This window comes from Condylostylus longicornis, unplaced genomic scaffold (genome assembly GCF_029603195.1).
Source record: "Condylostylus longicornis isolate FDR11 unplaced genomic scaffold, ASM2960319v2 ptg000017l, whole genome shotgun sequence".
Classification (NCBI taxonomy): Eukaryota; Metazoa; Arthropoda; class Insecta; order Diptera; family Dolichopodidae; genus Condylostylus; species Condylostylus longicornis.
Genome location: NW_026577986.1, coordinates 2239693 through 2259616, shown reverse-complemented (window position 1 = coordinate 2259616; position 19924 = coordinate 2239693). Strand labels below are relative to the sequence as shown.

Here is a 19924-nt window from a genome sequence, read left to right as displayed (position 1 = left end):
ATACAAATTCAATAGTAGTTTGGCACACACAGTATTTTGAAAAATGCACAGTGCTGAAATTTTGCATAAATTATTATAGTAATACGGCTTCTTAAAGTCATAGTCTGTCCCATTGTCAGTTATGGCATATTTATTCGCACATAGGATAACAAATTCGTACGGGTATCACAGAGTTGACAAGATCAACTCTATTTTTTCTCATTTTTTCCAAAATTAATGCTTTAAATCTTTAAAATTGATTGCAATGTTATACGCATAACTGGTGTGAGATTCGTAAAAAAATAAAATTATAGGAAATATTTTGTTCAATAAAACATTGATCATAATGAAAGGAAATGTGACAAAAAAAAAAATTAAAAATTATAACAAAGTTATTGAAAATGGAAATAAACAAGGCAAATTATTTTATTGCTTCATAGTTTTTTTTTTACCTTTTCAAGTGATAAAATCAAAGTTGAGTAGGATTTTTCGTATGAAATTTTTGTGTATGGGTGATATGTGAAGGACAATTTTTAATACAAATAGAAAATGAAAGAACAAAAATTAATTTTTATTTTTATTTTGAATAAATTAAAGCAAACTTTCGTAGGATTTTATGTCAAGGGTGGATTAAACTCTGAAATTCCTGTTTTTCTTTTTTTTTTTAATTTTTGAAACGAAAATTACGTCATTCTATTTTTAAATATTTTAATAATATTTTGTTAATTATATAATTTTAAGTTGGAAAGTAACTCTTTTTGCTACATTTTATAATATTACGTGCGCGTATGCATATGTGGTAGCTACTTAAAAACAAATATTTTAAAGTACTTAAAAATTGTATTGACTTTTAAGCATACTATTAAATTTCTCTGTGAGTACCTATTTTGAAAAAAACATTTTATGACCTCTTGATTGTTTGTAAGACTTAACACTATTCCTACCGACATTTCAAGTATACCTATTCCTACAGCGGCTGGTTAAATGACCGGTCTTCAAAACCTATATACTTCAATACTGAATGCAGACGAATAGCCAGCATATTATTTTACATTAATATATTTTCTTTTATTCAAAAGTAAATAAACTACATTTTATTCTTCATTGTCGCATTTTTTACAAATGGGCTTCTCAACTGTACATTTTGCGCGTAAGTACTTTTTACATTTTGTACAGATTTTATTCGTCTTATTATCTTTATAATATCTTATCTGACATGTTTTCCGTTAACGGGAACCTGTACTTGAAATTGCGATGGGTATTGGTTGATTTTCTTTGCCTATCTCCTGTTTCGTTTGTAACGAATTTAGAGTTTTGGCATTGAGTCTTAGAGAAAAACTATTACAAAAATATATGAATCGTACCATCGGCGTTGTACGATGCGTTGAATTCGCTTACATTGAATGTAGGAAATTCCAATTGATATCTAAAAATGGTCATTTGACCGGTCCCGGTAGGAATAGTGTTAAAGAAAAGTATTGGTTGTTGAACTAACATTGAACTATATGGCTTTCTTTTTGAAACTGGTACTGTGTCACAATAAAAAATTGTTACATGTATTAGAGGAATTTTTAGTATTAAGAAATGTACAATTATATACTTATAATATTTGTTATACACAGACAGCCATGTAGAGAGAAAAGTTTTGTGTTAATTTTCAAATTCTAAAAAACAAAAACAAAAATAATTTTTTTTTTAATGGAAAGAAAGTATACATTAATTTGAACGTATAAATATGTAGTACATTTTATGTTAATTTTAACTAAATTTTGTATTAATACTGTATTAATATTTACAATTTTTAAGTCAGGAATATATTTAATATTGCAAGAGAATTTAATTGAAATTTCTAAGTAAGAATACGTTATTGAGAGAGACGTTATTAAGATAAAGTTCATTTGAGAATAAAAAGGGGAGTCGGGACCTGAAAGCAATTATTGTTATTAAAGAAAAGACAATAAATGTTATTAAAGGGTTGTTAATCAAATCAGTTTATACATACTTATATGCATTTTATATAATTACTTAAAATATTTTAAAATTTGATTTATTTTTATATTATTGTAAAATAAATACTCTACCAATAGTATATGCATATTTATATTATATAATATTAATTTTTGTTCTTATTTTATATTTTCAGCCGTTATAGTTTCAATCTATGAAGACCCTGTTCAACCTCAGCAGGCAGCCTCAGTTGTTGAAAAACTTGGAGACTATTTAATCGGCTGTGGATACTAGAGGTAAGCGGCGCAACATCATCTAAACAATTTTTTTTTTTTTTAAATTTATAAAAAGTGTAAAAATTAAAAAAGCAAAGGAAAAAAAAAAGAAACTTTTTAAAAAAAAAATTATACAAAATTTAAATAAAAAATAATTAAAAAACGACATAAAAAATATAAAACATAAAAAAAAAAACAAAAAACCATTGTAATACTACGCTTTAGGCTGTAAAACTATGTAAAATGATTAAAGCATAAAAACATAATATTGAATAATTATAAACTTACGCATTATTAAAGTAATTAATTAAAAAAAAAAAGAAAAAAAAAATCAAATCAAACATCGTGTTTTTTTTTTAACACTTATTCATCTTTTTCCTATTACAAATAATAAAATAAGAAAACAATTTTAATTAAAAAAAAATTTAAATACAAAAAAAATAAACGTATAAAATTTATACAAAATGAGAAATTTATAGAAAAGAAAGAATAAAAAAAAAAAGAGAAACAAAAACCATAAGGTTTTATTTTTTTTTTCACAATTCTCTGAGTAAATCTGTTTAACATTTTTGTGCTCAAAAATCTGTTTCGGTTTAACATATTGTCCCTTCTATTAGAATTTCAAAATATGTCCTTTGTATTGAATATTAGATTGATTTCATGGAATTCATTTACATTCAGTTTTAATAGTTTTTCATGCTATGCTAGTATGCTGTGGACTGTAATTAATTCAGTTTTAATTTAGGTTTTAATATAAGTGCTATGCACAGTAGTATGCAATGCAAAACTACTTTCAATGTTATTTTCATTATAAGCATACATCAATTGTGTACTAAAAAGATAAATAACAAAATTACCTTAATGATGATGAAATAATAAATTTTATTTTATGAGCCACAATAAACAACTGTTTATTGTGGCTACAGAACTATAGGAATGCCGTGAAAAAAAAACAAGGAAGAAGGTCCGTTGTTTACAAATTTTTTCGTAACAAAATTAGAAATGAACTTCAAAAGTTTATGATTTTCATCAAAGAAAAATCATATTTTATCTTTTATTTTTCCCATTTAAAGCATTTTTCTATATTTTCCATTGAAGCGTTTAGTAAATAGTTTCTTCTGTTTTCATTATTTTCGAATTATTATACTTTTTTTTCTAATTTTTTGAATTTTTTATTCCTTTAAATTTTTTCCTATTTAAATTAGTAATAAACAGAAAACAGAAAATTAAAAGAAATAAAAACATAGAAAAAGTTGAACGGAATTGAAAATAAACGTTCCTTAATTTTTCTTTAAAATTTTTTTTTCTATTCTCCAAAAAATTTAAGTATTTCACATCTTTATAACGAAATTGTACTAATTCGAAAAATACAAATTTTTAGATTCTTAGGTCAATAAAACTGAATGAGAATTTTAAATATATAGCCCTTATTATGATCGGCGAAGCAAATTAAATTTTTGGTATTATGAAAGCATTTGCCTATCATAATTTGAAATGTTCATTCGATTCGCCTAGCGTATTCGTCACTCGCCTAGCCATTCGCTTCGCCGATCATAATAAGGGTATATTTTTATTCATATAATAAATTGTATGAAGCATATTGTAATATGTTTGAATATTTCTCATTTTATCTTACACATTTTGTTATATTACTTAGTTTTGTTGAGAACAGTGTTAATACTCACGAAATTAATTCTTTTTGAGTTAATACATATTTTTTCTTGTAGGGATTACGATTTGTATATAATTTTTAACAACAATGGAATAAGCTATACATTTGTTGAATGATCTATAACACACATATATTCAAATTTTATTCATAAAATGTAGATGATCTGCAGATTTTTTTTTATAATACATTTAGTAATCATAAACAGCTAACCGCTGTCCCAAATGAAAATAATAGAAATTATAATATCAGATATCAACCATAAGAAAAGATGACATCACCAAATTAAAAATATTATTTATTTATTTTTTTAATATTTTTATTTTTTTTGCTATAAAAACTTTAAATTTAGTTTGATAACAAGTTTATTAGCATCTAGTTTTAGCAAAATATTGAAGTGATGCTGAATTAAAATTTAATTTTCAATTATTGAATGGATAGTAAAGATAGTACTTATTGCTATGCTATCTATATTGATGAATAAGTATGTAATTTTAAAATGAGAATACTTATTCTAATTTCTTTGATCTCAAAATTAAAGTATGATTCATATAGCAATAAATTATTGAATTCAGTTTAATAATAGATTTCTGACCTAATCCTAACTAATGTAATGAGTTTAATAATAGATTTCTGATAACTATCATATTACTGTTATATTTTTAAACTTGCATTTAAGTATTACAGTTTAGAAATCCCAAAAAAGTATATACTGTGTTCATATTAAATGTTCATATAAAATTGTTTTACAAATGTAGTGTAAGTAAATAAAAAAACATTTAAACATATTACTGGATTAGCTCTATAGTAGTAGATCAAATTAGATTCATACAGTTATTACATGTAATTAATAAAACCAGTTGAAATGAAGCTACATACAATTCTATGAAAACTACCGAGTCATTTTCTTAATTTTATATTTAAAATTAGAAATAAATTATTGTTCAAAGTAAACATAGTGGTTTTTACCTATGTATTTTCAATGTCAGATTATCTTTTATGATCACTCTTAAAATAATCTTGGTAAAATTTTTAATAGATTGGGCTATGTGATAGCAAGGAATAGCAATAATTTAGTACAGGGTAGCGCAAAGTAAACGTTAGAGAAAAATGATAATTTCATGAATTTATTAAATTTATTTTTTATTTCTGTATTTGTCAAATATACCTTCAAATAGGTATTCAATTTTCCTAGTTATTTAAAATTCTATTCAAATTTATTTTTGTCTTACACATAAAATATTTTTTATTGAAATATTCCATTTCTTCATAAAAAAATCTCTCTTCTGTTCTTTTATAGCTTTTATATGAATAATTTTGCTGTTAAGAAAAAATTCAAGATGAAAAAAAATTTTTCGTTTACTGGAACAATAAAAGAAACATTTTAAGTGCGAGCTTTTCGAACATCTCCATATAAAAAATTATCCTTTTTAGAACTATTTTGAAAATAATTATGTTTTGAAAAAATAAAAGAAAAATTAAAAATAAAATAGACACTTTTTACATTAAAATTTATATTCAAAAAAACAAAAAAACGTAATTTAGAAAAAAACGTAAAAATTAGAAAAAAAAACTAAAAATGAATAAATAAAAATTTTTTTAAAAAACTTATAATTTTGTGTTTTTATTATTTCTTTTTTTAGTTCATCTTAAGTTGAAATTTTTATTTCTATTATTTCAGGTTTTTTTTTATTAATTTCTTTAAGGTAATTTTTTTTTTAAATTCTCATTCATTTATAATTTTTTTTCCATTTTTTGTAATTTGATTTTAATTTATTCTTTAATTTTGTATTGGGTATACAATTTTGGTGATTCAATTCTAACACAGTATTAAATTTGCATTGCGTTTTGTAGTCAAGAATTGCAAAAAAAAACGTTCTGCACGTACTGCCAAAGTACGGTCAATTTGAAAATGCAGTTTATTAAAAAAAAAAAAACAACTGCAAACTGTGATTTCTTGAATTTCACATTGAAGTAATTCACATTTAGTTTACCGTATTAATTGTTATATGTACGGTGAATTTATTTTTTTTTGAAAGTGTAGGAATTTTTCATAAACGCAATACTGCAAAGCAATACTGTCTTTGATGTCGGAATTTTAATAATACCATATCGATCTCAGACCGCTTAACATAATGAATATGCAATATATTTTTAAATATGGCCCTTTTTAATATGGCCAATATCAATTGCAAAATTAAAATTATGGCGTTTGTTTAACTTGCAGGGTAGAGTTTTTAAAATGATGGCAGATATCACATGATCATCATGTGATATTTTTAAAAAGGGCCTATATCTATTAAGTTCATATTGTGATTTAAGTGGTGGGATACTAATTTTGCAATATACACTGCGAAAAATTAGTCATATTTATAAGCAACATTTTAGAACAATATGTTTATATTAGCAACATTTGTTTTTGAACACAAATATAGCTCAGTGTTTGTTATATGGCGCGATATACGAGTACTGTGTTTAGTAGTACAGTTTTTTGGCTACGAAAATCAAATTTAAAATTCGTGAATTTTCGAAAATTCTTTTCAAACTTAGATCTTAATATATAAAGCATGTTCGATAAAAAACAGGATTTTTTGAATTGTTCCTTGAAAAATATGACATATATGGAGTACAAAATCTGTACAAAAGTTGTAAAAAAAAGATATTTTTTTTTCTTTGTAATTAAGTGTTGAATAAAATATTAGTTGCTATAAATTTATACATATATAAATTATAAAATCGAAAAAACATCATCAAGTTTTAATTGCTTTAGGCTTTTTGTATTTTTCTTCTCAAATGAAATATTTTACATAAATATTTATAAAAGAGAAAGTTGAATTCAAATGGCAATGTCAAATAAAACACGTGTATTCTTTACCTGCGTACAAAAATGTAAATAAAAGTTAGTGTTAGATAATACCTAGTATAAATAGAAATTATTTAAAATACCTTAGATATTATATAACATGATTAAACTTTGATCTTTAACGCACTATTCATGGATTTTGGATTTGCAAACCAAGTACATGCTTTATAAATATAGAACAACTCACTTCGTTGCATCTGCTACATACACACTCGATAATTTTGTATTTTCAGATGTAAGTGAAAAATTGTTTATATGTATTTGAAAAATAAATAAGTATTTAAGTACTATTATAATATTGAAAAACATTTAATACAGCCAATGATGTTAATTGTTCCTTGTTTTGAATTTAATTATAGTGCGAACAATAAAAAATAATAAAATTTTCAATTGCCTTAACTTCTTAATGTTTAAATTATTGCCCCCTCATTTTCTGTAACCGTGACGCAACTTATAAAATACGATTTCTGACTTATTTATACAGCAATAAGAATATGAAACATTTAATTTTTGTGCAAGAAAGCCAATCGTCTAGCTTGAATTAATAGGCCTTTTCATAAACACAATACTGCGAAACAATAATGTGATACATACGCAACATATTTTCAACAATTGTATAAAAACTTTTGCTATTTTGAATTTGCAGCATTGTGTTCAAAATTTATTTATTTTGGGCCAAATAGTGGAAAACTCTAATTCAGGAAAAATAAACATTAAGAAAAACAAAAAAAGAAAACTAAAACAAAAAGAAATTTTGTTATGTTTAAGTACAACAATAATAACAAACGAATTCCTAAAAAAACTGCAAAAGCTAGTAAAAAAAGTACAGCTGATTTAACTGCGCTAGCCATGATAATTAAAATATTAAAATACTGACTTTATGAAAAGGCCTATTATTTCAAAAACTTTAAAATTAGATTTTCTCAAATGTGTAAGTTTTGAGTTATGTCAGTGTTGCTGCAAACGAACTATATGTAAGGTTTTTATGTGTATTTATTCGGAGGTGTATAAAAACATTCTTATTTGGTTGAGCTTTCTCAGTATGTTTTTAATTAAACAACTACAAATTTGTAGTCTTCGATTTCGAAGTATTGTTTTGCAGCATGTTCTGTAGCTCATTCTGTAAGTAAAATTTTAAAAATGCTTTAGCATATGAGCAGTTTAAAACAATTTCATTACAAAACTGATTTTAAATATAGAAATGTCGGACATTAAAGATTTACTAAAGTAAATTGTTTAAATTTTTAAATTAATTTGAAATTTATCTTTTATTTTTCATTTATGCCTTGAAATAATTGCGTTTAACAAATTTTAAATGAATTCGCGCTCCATTTCTTTTTAATTCTTTGTTTGAAATTAATTAATTAAACGAACTGCTGACTTTAAGTTGATGCTTTAAGTTAATTTCTATGTTTTTGAAATTGGTATGTCTTTAACTGCATATAAAGTGGTGTTTTGGAAAAGTAAGTGATTCTCTAGTTGTCAAAATAGAGTTTTTAAAAGATATATTTATGTATATGTACATGCATATGTTACATACATATATTAATTTACTCATAATCAAATAACAAGTATAACAGAATAAGATTAATAGAGAAGATATCCAAAAATTTCAACCAACAAAAATTTTTTTACAGCAATACAACAATATTTAATGGCAATCGTCGTTTGTTTAAACACTGGCGGGCCTAAATTTGAGAACTCCTGATCTAATATACATACATATGTAATTTTGATATCTTAAAGTTTAAACAAATTAATATTTCCTACTTTTTTCTTATTATTTATTTTTATAAAACGAAATTTCAAGTATAACAAAAAAATATTCCTTAAAAGCTTTAATTTTTTGCATCTTACTAAACGCTCTAAAAAATTAACTAAAAATTAACTACATGTATATATACATATACAAATATGTATGTACATATGTATGTACATATATATCATAACCATCCATTTATGAGCATATTCATGTGTTCATTTATATAATATGTATATGTACTTTTAAGTAGATAAATATTTTATTTAAAAAAGAAATTAGTCATCAAAAATAATACTCGTATTATGAAGGCACATTCAATTTTTGAGTGTTACCACGTCGTCATTTATTTTGACGTCGGCATGTGAATAATAAAATAATAAAAAAATTGTATATATTAAAAATATTAATACGGTATTCGTTATATTCACACACATATGAATAATTTTTTATCATACTTACATTTATACTTACATACATTTATGTATAGAATTTCAAATTAATAAAATATTCAATTTAATATTCTAAGAAAATATAGAAAAAATATAACATATATATGTATTTACTTACATACATAGTATATACATAAAAGAAAAGTTTTGCGGTTCAATAGAAAATTTTTGATTCATGATTCATAATTTTTGTTTCATCCAAAAATATACAATTAAAATATCAAATGATTCACATTCAATATGTGAGCATTTTAAGGTAAAAAAAAAATTTATGGTTTGATTATGCATAAAATTATTATACATGTATACGTATATATTATTCATACATGTACATACATACAGCCATATGTATGGATTTTGCGATTTCTGATTCAAAGTATGTATAAGTTTTGGCGAGCTTTTTTTTTAATATTATAATTTCTATTTATAGATGAACTGACATTATCTAACTTGTTCATGCATACTTAGCTGCATCTACATACATACATACATACATAAATGTGCAACTTATTGTATATTCTTCCATTACGAATCACATCTAAGCAATATGAATATGTATACACATTATAACACATGTCCATATATATATAGTAACCATTTTGTGGTTCACTAACCTAAAAAAAACAAAGGTTAGTTAGTTGATCTAGAAATATCTAAGCATAAAGATGCAATACTCGTAAATTTCTTTTTAAGATTTTTTTCGAGCAACAAATTTATTTTATTTTTTTTTTAAACATTGTCTACCACACATAATTTATTTAAACTGGTTTTCAATAACGTTTTAGTGACTTTTGCAACTTAAAAAATTATAAGTATGTAGGTAGTTCAGAATGTATATATGTACATACATCTCGTACGTCTGTATGAACTTGCATTTATAGATAATTTAAGAAATAACAGGAGTATGTAGGTATATAATAGCGTTTATGAAAAAATAAAAAAATATTGAAAATTAATCAGCTTTTAAAAATATTAACGCGCACATACCTAGTACAATAAAAATTTAATGTTTTGAAGTATGCTATTATGTACAGTCAGATCCGATTATAACTTTCATAAAAATCAAAACTCTTTTGTTTAATCTAATAGAATAGGTTTATGTCGTTCTTGTCTAATTTGTTATTCATAATTTTGTTTCCTTTTAAACACTCCTATTATGAACTAAAACCTTTTATTAAACCTGAGAAAATTTTTTTCGCATATACCATTTTTTGGCAAATTTTCCGAAAAAATATGCCTATTAATTTCAATTTGTTTGCCCGTCTTAATACGTTTGCTTATAAAGATTTTACACAGCACACAGAAAAAAAAAATTTGAGCAAAAGTAGATTTTAGAAAAGACATTAAAGGCAAAAATTGTTATTGTTTAGAATAATATCTTTTCCTATTGTTGTCCACTCCAAATTGTTGCTCTCTAAAGTTATATAAATTCAATTTATTGAAAAATACTCTGTCCGGAATAATAACAAATTGTAAATTTTGTAAATGTGGAAAAGTTACGAATAGATTTTCCGATAACTAAAAACTACATATAAAAAATTTTAGGCTATCAGATTGACTCTTCAAATAAATAATAACTCTCTTTAAATTAATAAATCTTAAACAGTTTTTCAGTTTTTTTTGGAAACAATTTTTCTAAACTACATATAAAAAATTTTAGGCTATCAGATTGACTCTTCAAATAAATAATAACTCTCTTTAAATTAATAAATCTTAAACAGTTTTTCAGTTTTTTTTGGAAACAATTTTTCTGCTGCACGGAAACAGGAATGGCTCTTAAATTTTAACAGTTTATAGATATCAAAAAATATGTTATTTTAAATTGCTCCTCCTCAAAATTTGCAAGCTCTAATAGTTTTCGGTGAGCTTTCATTGACACCACAAACTTCATTGAAGCTTTATAAGAGCAGAAACGTAATAGCAATCGTATTTGCTTAGCTAAATGCATATTACAAAATATCACTCGAAGCCAAAATTTTTTACCAATTAGTATATACATATTTATGAAATACAGAAAAGCAGTGATAATTTTGAACAATTAAAAAATTGAGATAGTTCAAGGTGTTTATATTTTCAAGAAGGAAAATTTTGAAAAAATTTGCTGTTTAAAAATTTACAAAATATTAGATTCCTTAACTTCCTTTAAGTGGAGTTTGGTGGCTGATAAATTCAGTACGTTTGACTAAAATACAGTTGATTGTAAATTATACAGGCGTCATTTATTTGTTGTATACATAATAAAATATTTATTAATTATGGTCGTGCTCTTGTTCATGTAATGTTAACATTGACTTTCATTCATGTAAATTTACTGGTTTTTCCAAATGTAACGTATAAAGCTTTATCGCATTTCAACATTCATACACACGTATATTTACTTACATATTATGATAAATAAGTTTATAATATGAAAATATAGTATAAGGTGTTAAAAATGATAATAAATTAGTATTAGGAGTATAATTTTAAAGGAATTTTGATGACATTATGTTTGTTTGTATGAACTTGTTAAATTTTTTCTTTGTTAAATTTTAACAGACATAAAAGAAGTGAAAGGTATTTAAAATAACTTGATGACATTTTTTCTGTTCACCATTTTTAAGTTCATGAGTATCCAAATAAAAATTCCTCTTAAAATTTAATAATAATAAAAAGAAATTTATATTGGTCATTGTGTTTCAGTCAAAATAAATGAAAAAAAAAATATGAATCATAACATTTTGCTAGATTCTAGAATATATAAATTTTATTTTTGTTTAAAAATTCATTGTTGTTCCAACTGTTGATATTTTTATGATTTGAATTTTATTTTTATATCATTAAATAAGTATTTCTCAAATTTTAAATTAAAAATTTTTTAACATCTTTGATTATATTCGTTGTTAAACTTTATATACGAATTGTAAAATAACTAATATGTAGGAATATTATTATACAGATATCACGGTGTTACGACTACATATTGCCGTATATTAGTTATTAAATTTAAGAAAGCATACTGATATAAAATATAAAAATATTTGAATAAGAAACGTTCTATTGTAAATTGTAAAGTAAAAACTCATGATGCATTTAAACTCTCATGTATAGAAAGAAGCACTTCACGGGAGAAGTTATACAGATTATTATTTCGATAGATTGCTTCGAATTTTTATACGAAAAATATTGTATGTCGTATTTTTGATATTTGAATTACATATATACAGTTATATATAGGTTAGTTCCTACCTTCACAAATATAACAGGATATCCGCACAAATTGCTTCGGGGTAGTATGGAGTGTTATATTCCAGAAAAAGGAACGATTGTGAAATATCGCCAATAAGTATTTCTGATTTGATGAAGCATTTGGAGGGAAACAAAAAAAAAAGTTTTATTATTTTTTATAAGGATTGACTCAATAATAATATTATTATTTTCAGATATTGAAAAAAGTGAAAGTTAATTTTTTAATGCCCTTAAATAATTGTTAAAGAGCAAAATGTAGTCGAAATCTTACTTTATTAATAAAATAATAATTGGCATTTCAAAATTATTGAAGTGTGGATAGAATAAAAATTTACATAATGTATCTATAACAAACCTTTATACATGCATGCATTTTTGTACATAAACAAAGTATATACACATTATCAGTTTACACAATTTCCAAGCATAAAGTGTACAGGCTGACTACTATTGTAATAAATATTGAATTGATAAGCGTGCTTTACAGAATATTAAATTAGTATGGAAACCTCAATGTGTTTTTCTTTTGATTTACAAAATTATGTTTATTCTTTTTTATGGCATATAATATATGACCATATTCACAAACATATAAAAAAAAACTATATTTGAATTTGAATGATTAAGACAAGTAAAAAACGTTTCTTGGTTATGAATAAGACCCTCAAACTTTATAAAATTTCTATTTTAAAATTTAAATTTTTTTATTTTAAAATTAATTTTTAAAACTGCATATTTATTTATGACAAATTTGCGCGGCTCCTCACAGATTTTCAATAATTTACAAAAAACATGGAATTTAATATGAAAAATAAAATTTTTACCAAGCTACTTGTGAGCATTAGTACCTTCATAAAATTTCTAAATGATTCATAATTTTTGAATAAAATAGGAAATTTGTACATACATATATGCATGTATTTACATATAATGTCAATTCGAACTTTGATAGTCGTATTTTGTCAACTTGTTATTAAATTTTGGTATTTTAGAAAATGCAGTTAGCGTTCGCATTTCTAATTTCTACAATAAGTAGTTTTAGCAGTAAAAAAAAAAATGACAATTACTGCTATTTGCAGTAACAAAATTTTTTTACAGTTGCAAAAGTACTGTTAACTGTACAAACTTTTGTTGTCGAACTATAATATGTTTTTAAAACATACATATGCAATTAGTTCGAATAATTACAGTAATAACATTAAAATTTCAAATTTGCAGTAATAACATTCTTGGATTTTAAAAAATATTTTTTTTGGCAGTTCGTGCAGTACATAATTATTAAATTTATTGCAAGTCAAATACTACAATTTAACTGAATTGTCAAAAATATGCTCTGTTCGTTATCAAATTTACATTAATCAAAATTACATTTTGTAAATGCTATAAAAGGATTCGTCTTTTGGAGTTCCATTTTATCTTACATTGACTTTTAAAAATAATTAGACCAATACCACGCGAGTTTTTTTAACGCCTTTCGAAAACACTTTGAATTTCTTCTTATCATTACTGTAACTTAAATTTCAAAATTAAAAATTTTAATTAAAAATTTTGAATTTAACATTCTGTAATAATTAAAATTTAAAAATAAACTTTTTATCTTATAATTTAAGTACAAATATTGTGAATCCAATTTGTATTATAAATTTTTTTGTTTTAATTATTTTTGATAATAAATTAAATTTTAATATAATTTAAATGCATAATCAATTTTGGTATTCTTATATACAAAAAATAAGTGTTGAGAAAAAATTTAGAAAAATTCTTTTGAATTTTTTATTCTATTAAATTGCATTTAATATTGTTATAATCACTTATTTATTTTATTGAAGGCGCCAATTATGGTATTAAACAATTATTCAAGAAATTTATTCAACAATTAATATTGAAAAAATTAACACCGAATAGACCGGAAGAACTCTGTAAAATTATTTATTTTTACAATATAATGATTTAAGTACTTATGTCTATGTACGTATTTGTATGCAGATTATTAAAATTTACACTCAATGTATAATAGTTTTAAAGTACAAACGGAATTCATATAATAATTACTTACATATATGTATGCATTTCATTTAAATAATTATGTATGTATAGATACATTTTGTATATTTAAATAAAATATTTTTGAATAGACAATAAAAATCTTTCGGAAATGTTGGGTTATTCACATTTCGATTATATTGTATGTATGTATGATTTACGCATGTATTATAAAGGAAGAGTAAAGAGGATTTTCATTTTTCTTTAATATTTTATTCTGTTCAAGTAAAATATTTGTAAATATATTATGAATGTATATTCAATAAGTAATGTATATTTTAACTAGCTTACACTCATACTGTATAAATTAAAATTTTATTTAAAATATGATTAAAATTAGTTGATTTTTATATGCGAGTCAAGTCTATGAAAATCAAAAAGAAAGAATAATGAAAAAGTCTAGTCAAGTGAAGAAAAAGAAACCCATTTTAAGATTAAAAGAATTTGTATACAAAATTAAAATTTATTGTTATAAATTATAAAAAAAAAAAATAAAGTTATTTTATTTTTCATAAATTTCTTGTACATACATACATACACATCCACGTATATGTATAATTTTGTATACAAGCATACCGAACGTATATTTTAAAAATTAATTTTTTATTATTTATTAAATTTAAGAAGGAAATATTTTATTGTTATCACATCATGGTGTAAAAGACGTGATCAAAATTTTTTAATAACAATAAATGCATAAAAAAAATAAAGTATGTGTGCATTTACACTTGAAATTCACCAAATTATTAAAATAAAATTTAGGATATACTAACTAAAAAGAAAACTAAATAAAATAAATATAATAATAATATAAATTTAGTAAATTTAGATCACTTTTTCTGAGATTTTGAGTCATATACTTACACTTTTTTGGGACTGTAATACCATTGAATAAGAATGCTCTTCACTATAAGAAGATTAAATTGATCCTTGCAATTTAAAATTTTAAAGTAACGTTCCGTCTGGAACAATAGTTCAGTCCCTATCATAGACACTCCAAATTCGGTGCCATCACATACCTGTTTTATTGAATACAATGCGGTTTGTGGAAATGAGAAAAATTATATTTATTTTACATCTATATAAAAATTACATAAATTTAATTTATTAAAACACAGTTTTTTTGCAATTTAGTCTATATAGTTAAGGCATAATTGCACCATTTTGAATCGAAACTCGCATACAGAAGTAACCCCGTTTGTATTTATGTGCACCAAACTAGAATAGTACCAATTTTTACTACGAATTTAAATAAGTATTTATGATCGAAATTAATTCAAGAACTTGTTGTTTTAAATGCCTATCAAATTAATTCATATAAAAATTATACTAATTTTTCTGTTCCTTTAAGCTTCGCTTATATCAATTTAATTTAATAAATATTAAATTAGGAACGTGCACCGAACGTACAAAGCAAAAGTGGGACTTTGTAAATCAATTAATATTTCGGAATTGTATATTGTTTTTTTTTTCATTTTCCCTGCCATTTGAGCTCTAGTTGACTTTGAAAGCTTGAATGAATTTAAAAAACATTAATGTGTGAGATTATACAAAATTTTGTGTGATATATATAATCGATATATATATATATATATATATATATATATATATATGTATATATTAATGTTATCGAAAAAATACGTTCGCTTGAGTTATTGGAAGACTTGAAATTTTATTGCTTTTGAAAATTTATTGCTTTTATTACTATTATACCTTAATATAATAAAGCTTTTCCGTAACAAAATAATATTTCTATACCAACTTTTTTTTAGATTGTGATACTAATTTACACTCAGCTATTTTTTTTTATTCCTACTTCGCTCCTTGGAGGAGCATAGGGTTGGTAAGCAATATTGTAGATAACCATGAACACCAGTTTCTTACGTCATGGAATTTACTAGGTAGATGACGAGCCTACCTTAGTTTCATATTAAATATTTAAGGTTATTAATATTTACTATTTTATTTTGCTGGTATTGTTAATATTGGATATCATTGAAATATGCGGCAATTAATATTAATTTTTTATTTTTATATGTAATATGTATAAAGCTATATAATATTGAATATAATATTGACCTGACTGGGCTTTGAACCCGAGATCCTTCTGTTAAAGGACAAGTGCAATAACCACTGCACACTCGGCTATAAATTCCGCAGGTTGAAGTTATATTTTTGAGTTGTGTCGTTATTCTTCCAAATTTGCATATCGCATTGTGCTTATTAATTTTAGAGACAATATTTTCTTCTATATATACTTCTATATTGATTGGTTGTTTTTAATTTAAATGTAAACTAACTTCATTATCTTAATACTGAAATTTTAATTATTATATTTTTTTTTATCATTACAGATATCGTTAACGTATGGCGTATAGAATTTATTCCTTCAATTGATTTTTTTTTCTCTTAATTTTGAATTCTTTTTATTTTTAAATTTTCAATTTTGTTTTTTTTTTGTAATCATTGTATGTGTAATAAATTAATAAAAAGAAGAAAAAAAGGCAAAAAAAAAATAATAAAATTATTTAATTTAAATAAAAATATCCTCAATTTAAATAAAATAAAATAAATAATATTATAATATCATCATATGAAAAAATAAAAAAAAAATCTGTAATAATAAGTTAAGTAATAAAAATTAAAAATTAATTAAAATATAAATTATATATATATATACATATATATATGCTGATTTATTAAAAAGAAAAAAAAATTATATTGTATTTAAAATAAATTTATATATTTTTATTTTCAATTGGTATTCATTATTGCTAGATAAAAAGAAAAAAAAATTAATCTAAATATAAAATTAAATATGCGGAATATTATAATTAAAACAAAATAATATACACGAGTATGTATATATATTTGTTTTTTATAGTTTAAAATTCGATATGGCTTCAAATTAAAGAGAAAAACTTCGTTTTTTAGTATAAAATAAAAATGGCGCGTTAATTTATTTTCCCTTTTGTTTTCCTCTTTTTTTTGCAGTATTTTTTCCTTTTAAATGTGTAATTATTTTTCCTTAAAAAACATTTTATATACACTTAAATACAAAAAAAAAAAATCTTTATAAATATTATCAAGCTTTGTGATTTTACGATAAGGAAAAACGGATTTAATCGAATTTTTCTTAATTAAAATTTTCATATTAGTAAATTATTTTGAAAAACAAAGATTTTAAACTAATGATAATTATTAATAACAAATAACAATTATAATCTTAGCAATGTAGTAATTATTAAGTAAATAATTGTTATAATGGTTATTGTCACTATTGTCATGTCATTAAAAAGTTAATGAGAGAAAAAATGAGTAAAAGAGACTATTCGGTGTAATCATTCATCAATATCATAAATTTGTGAATTTTACATTTTTGGAAATTTATGGATAAACAAACCATCCATGTCTAACTAAGTCCAACAAGTAAAAGTTGGTCCTTTATTTTAAAAATTTAACCATTTGATCTTACATTCTTTTCGTCACTGTTTACATTCATTTTAAATACAGATTAATTTAAAGTTGTGAACTATTTTATAATTTAATTAGTGAAAAATAATTTAATTAATTTTTAATTTTACTTAAATTTTTTTCAAAAACGGACTAAAATTAACTAAAACAGCAGCTATTTTTCACTAAATAAAAAATTAGTGAGCGATAAAGAATTATAAACACAAGCTTTTAATTTTCATTATAAAATTACAATGCACAATGTTGACTATATTTTAAAGTTAGTTTTATAATGAAGACACGATAATTAAATGACAGATTCAGAAACAATGTAAATGATAGAAAATATTGATGACATGTCCTGAATAATGCATAGTGGAGTTATGATAATAATTATTATTATCATTAGTTTAATACTTTTCAATTTGAGATTTATTACGCATCTCTCTTTCTCTATATATACATATATAGCATAATATATTTAAAATTTATTTAAAATTTATAGAAATACATCATGGTGGTTGTCTATATATATATGTATGTTTGATTATTATATATTAGCTCTTTGTAATATACATATATACATATTAATTAACTAATTAATATTTAAAAAATAAAAAAGCAATTAAGAAATTTTTCATATAACAATTCTACATTAATGTTTATGTAATAATTCTCAAAAATTAGTAGATTAAACAGTTTTTCCTTATAAAAATAAATATTTATAATATGAAAATAAATGTATATGTATATTAAATTCAATCGTATTGGCGTTATAATTAATAAAAATTAAAAAAAAAAAAACAAAATAATGAAAAAAATTAATGAAAAATATTGCATAAATTATAAAAAAATTTGTACATGATCTCTAAATGGGAGCTGTATAATATCAATAGATATTATCGAAATAGATATGTATAATATTGGAACATACAATAATACATAGCCATCCGTCTTTGCTTAGACGTATCACTTGAGATGATGTGTAAGTTATTCAAAAATATTAAAATTTTTAATAAAGAATTATATATTTTTTCAATAATATTCAATCAGTTTAATTTGGGGACGCGTCTATAAGACATGATGGGCGAATATTATTTTCAAAACCGGGATTTTGTCAAAATTATCAGCTCTTTTTTTCTAGATTATCAGCTCCTATTTAAAAATTAAAATATTTTAATTTATGCTAATATTCTAATTATACATATAATTTAAAAAATATTTGAAACGGTTGTAGTATGCATAAAAAAATTAAAAAATTTGAAAAATTAAAAAAAATCGCATTATTTTTATTGAAATTTTTATAAATTCGACTCAATGGTGGCCTGTTTACACTTGTATGCATTGATCATATGCTCAGTTCTCTTTTTATGCTTCTCATCTCACTCTCTTATAAAAATAATTTTGATTTTTAAGAGAGAGAGAGCAAGAGTGTAAGGAGCACAAAGTAAATACTTTGCATACGCTAAACACTATACAACGTTTAAAAAGGCCCAATGTATAACATGTAAATCTTGATATTAATTTGAAAAGTATAGTTAAAATTTTAAAATTATTATTTCTACCTTAAATATACATATTATTTAAATTGAGTTGATATTAAGCAAAAATTTTCTAAAATTTTAAAATTTATTTAAAAATTTTAACCTTAAACAAAACGTTTTTTAAATTAATTTCGTCTATATACATATTTCGCAATTTTATGAAACAAAATATTCAATTCCTATAATTTAAATATAACAATAATAACACAAAACATAAGAAAAAAAAAGAAACAACAAAATAAAAATGAACGATTAAAGTATTGATTAATTTATTTTTTTAATTAAAAAATTGTAATAAAAATAAAAAAATTAATAAATTTATTAACAAAATTAAAAAGCAAAAAAAAAAAAACAAAGACAAGAATAAAACGTTGTGAACATTTAAAAAAAAATTTCTTTTTAACCATCATACGATTCTCATCTGTCACATTTTACAATTACTAATCCATTAAAAGAATGAAAAATAAAAAAAAAAAAATAAAAAAACAAAAAAATTATATAATATCATAGCTTTTTATTACATTTTCCTCTATAAGAATTCATATATGATCTGAAATAAAAATGTGTAAAATTTAAGACTTTCTTAAGACAAAATCATCGAAAAACAAAAATTTAAAAAATATTGAAAACAAAAGTAAAGAAAACTTAGAAGCATTTTTGTTCACCTTGGAAATTGATTAAAAACTACATACAAAATTATATAAATTTATTT

At 22.7% G+C, this 19924-nt stretch overlaps 1 protein-coding gene across 3 annotated transcripts in view; it reads left to right on the top strand.

The window, feature by feature from the left end:
- The window catches only part of LOC129606052 (profilin), a 34213-nt gene extending 17453 nt beyond the window's left edge, over positions 1-16760 (top strand). Inside the window, exons 3-4 of one of the 3 annotated variants that reach the window (XM_055516108.1) lie at positions 2123-2222; positions 16570-16760. In XM_055516108.1, the coding sequence (XP_055372083.1) occupies positions 2123-2220 (98 nt within the window). In that variant the 3' untranslated portion in view covers positions 2221-2222; positions 16570-16760. Of the gene's footprint in view, positions 1-2122; positions 2543-5170; positions 5370-16569 lie in introns of those variants that run through there. The other 2 variants (XM_055516107.1, XM_055516106.1) reach the window with 2 other exon arrangements.
- Positions 16761-19924: the final 3164 nt, after the last annotated feature.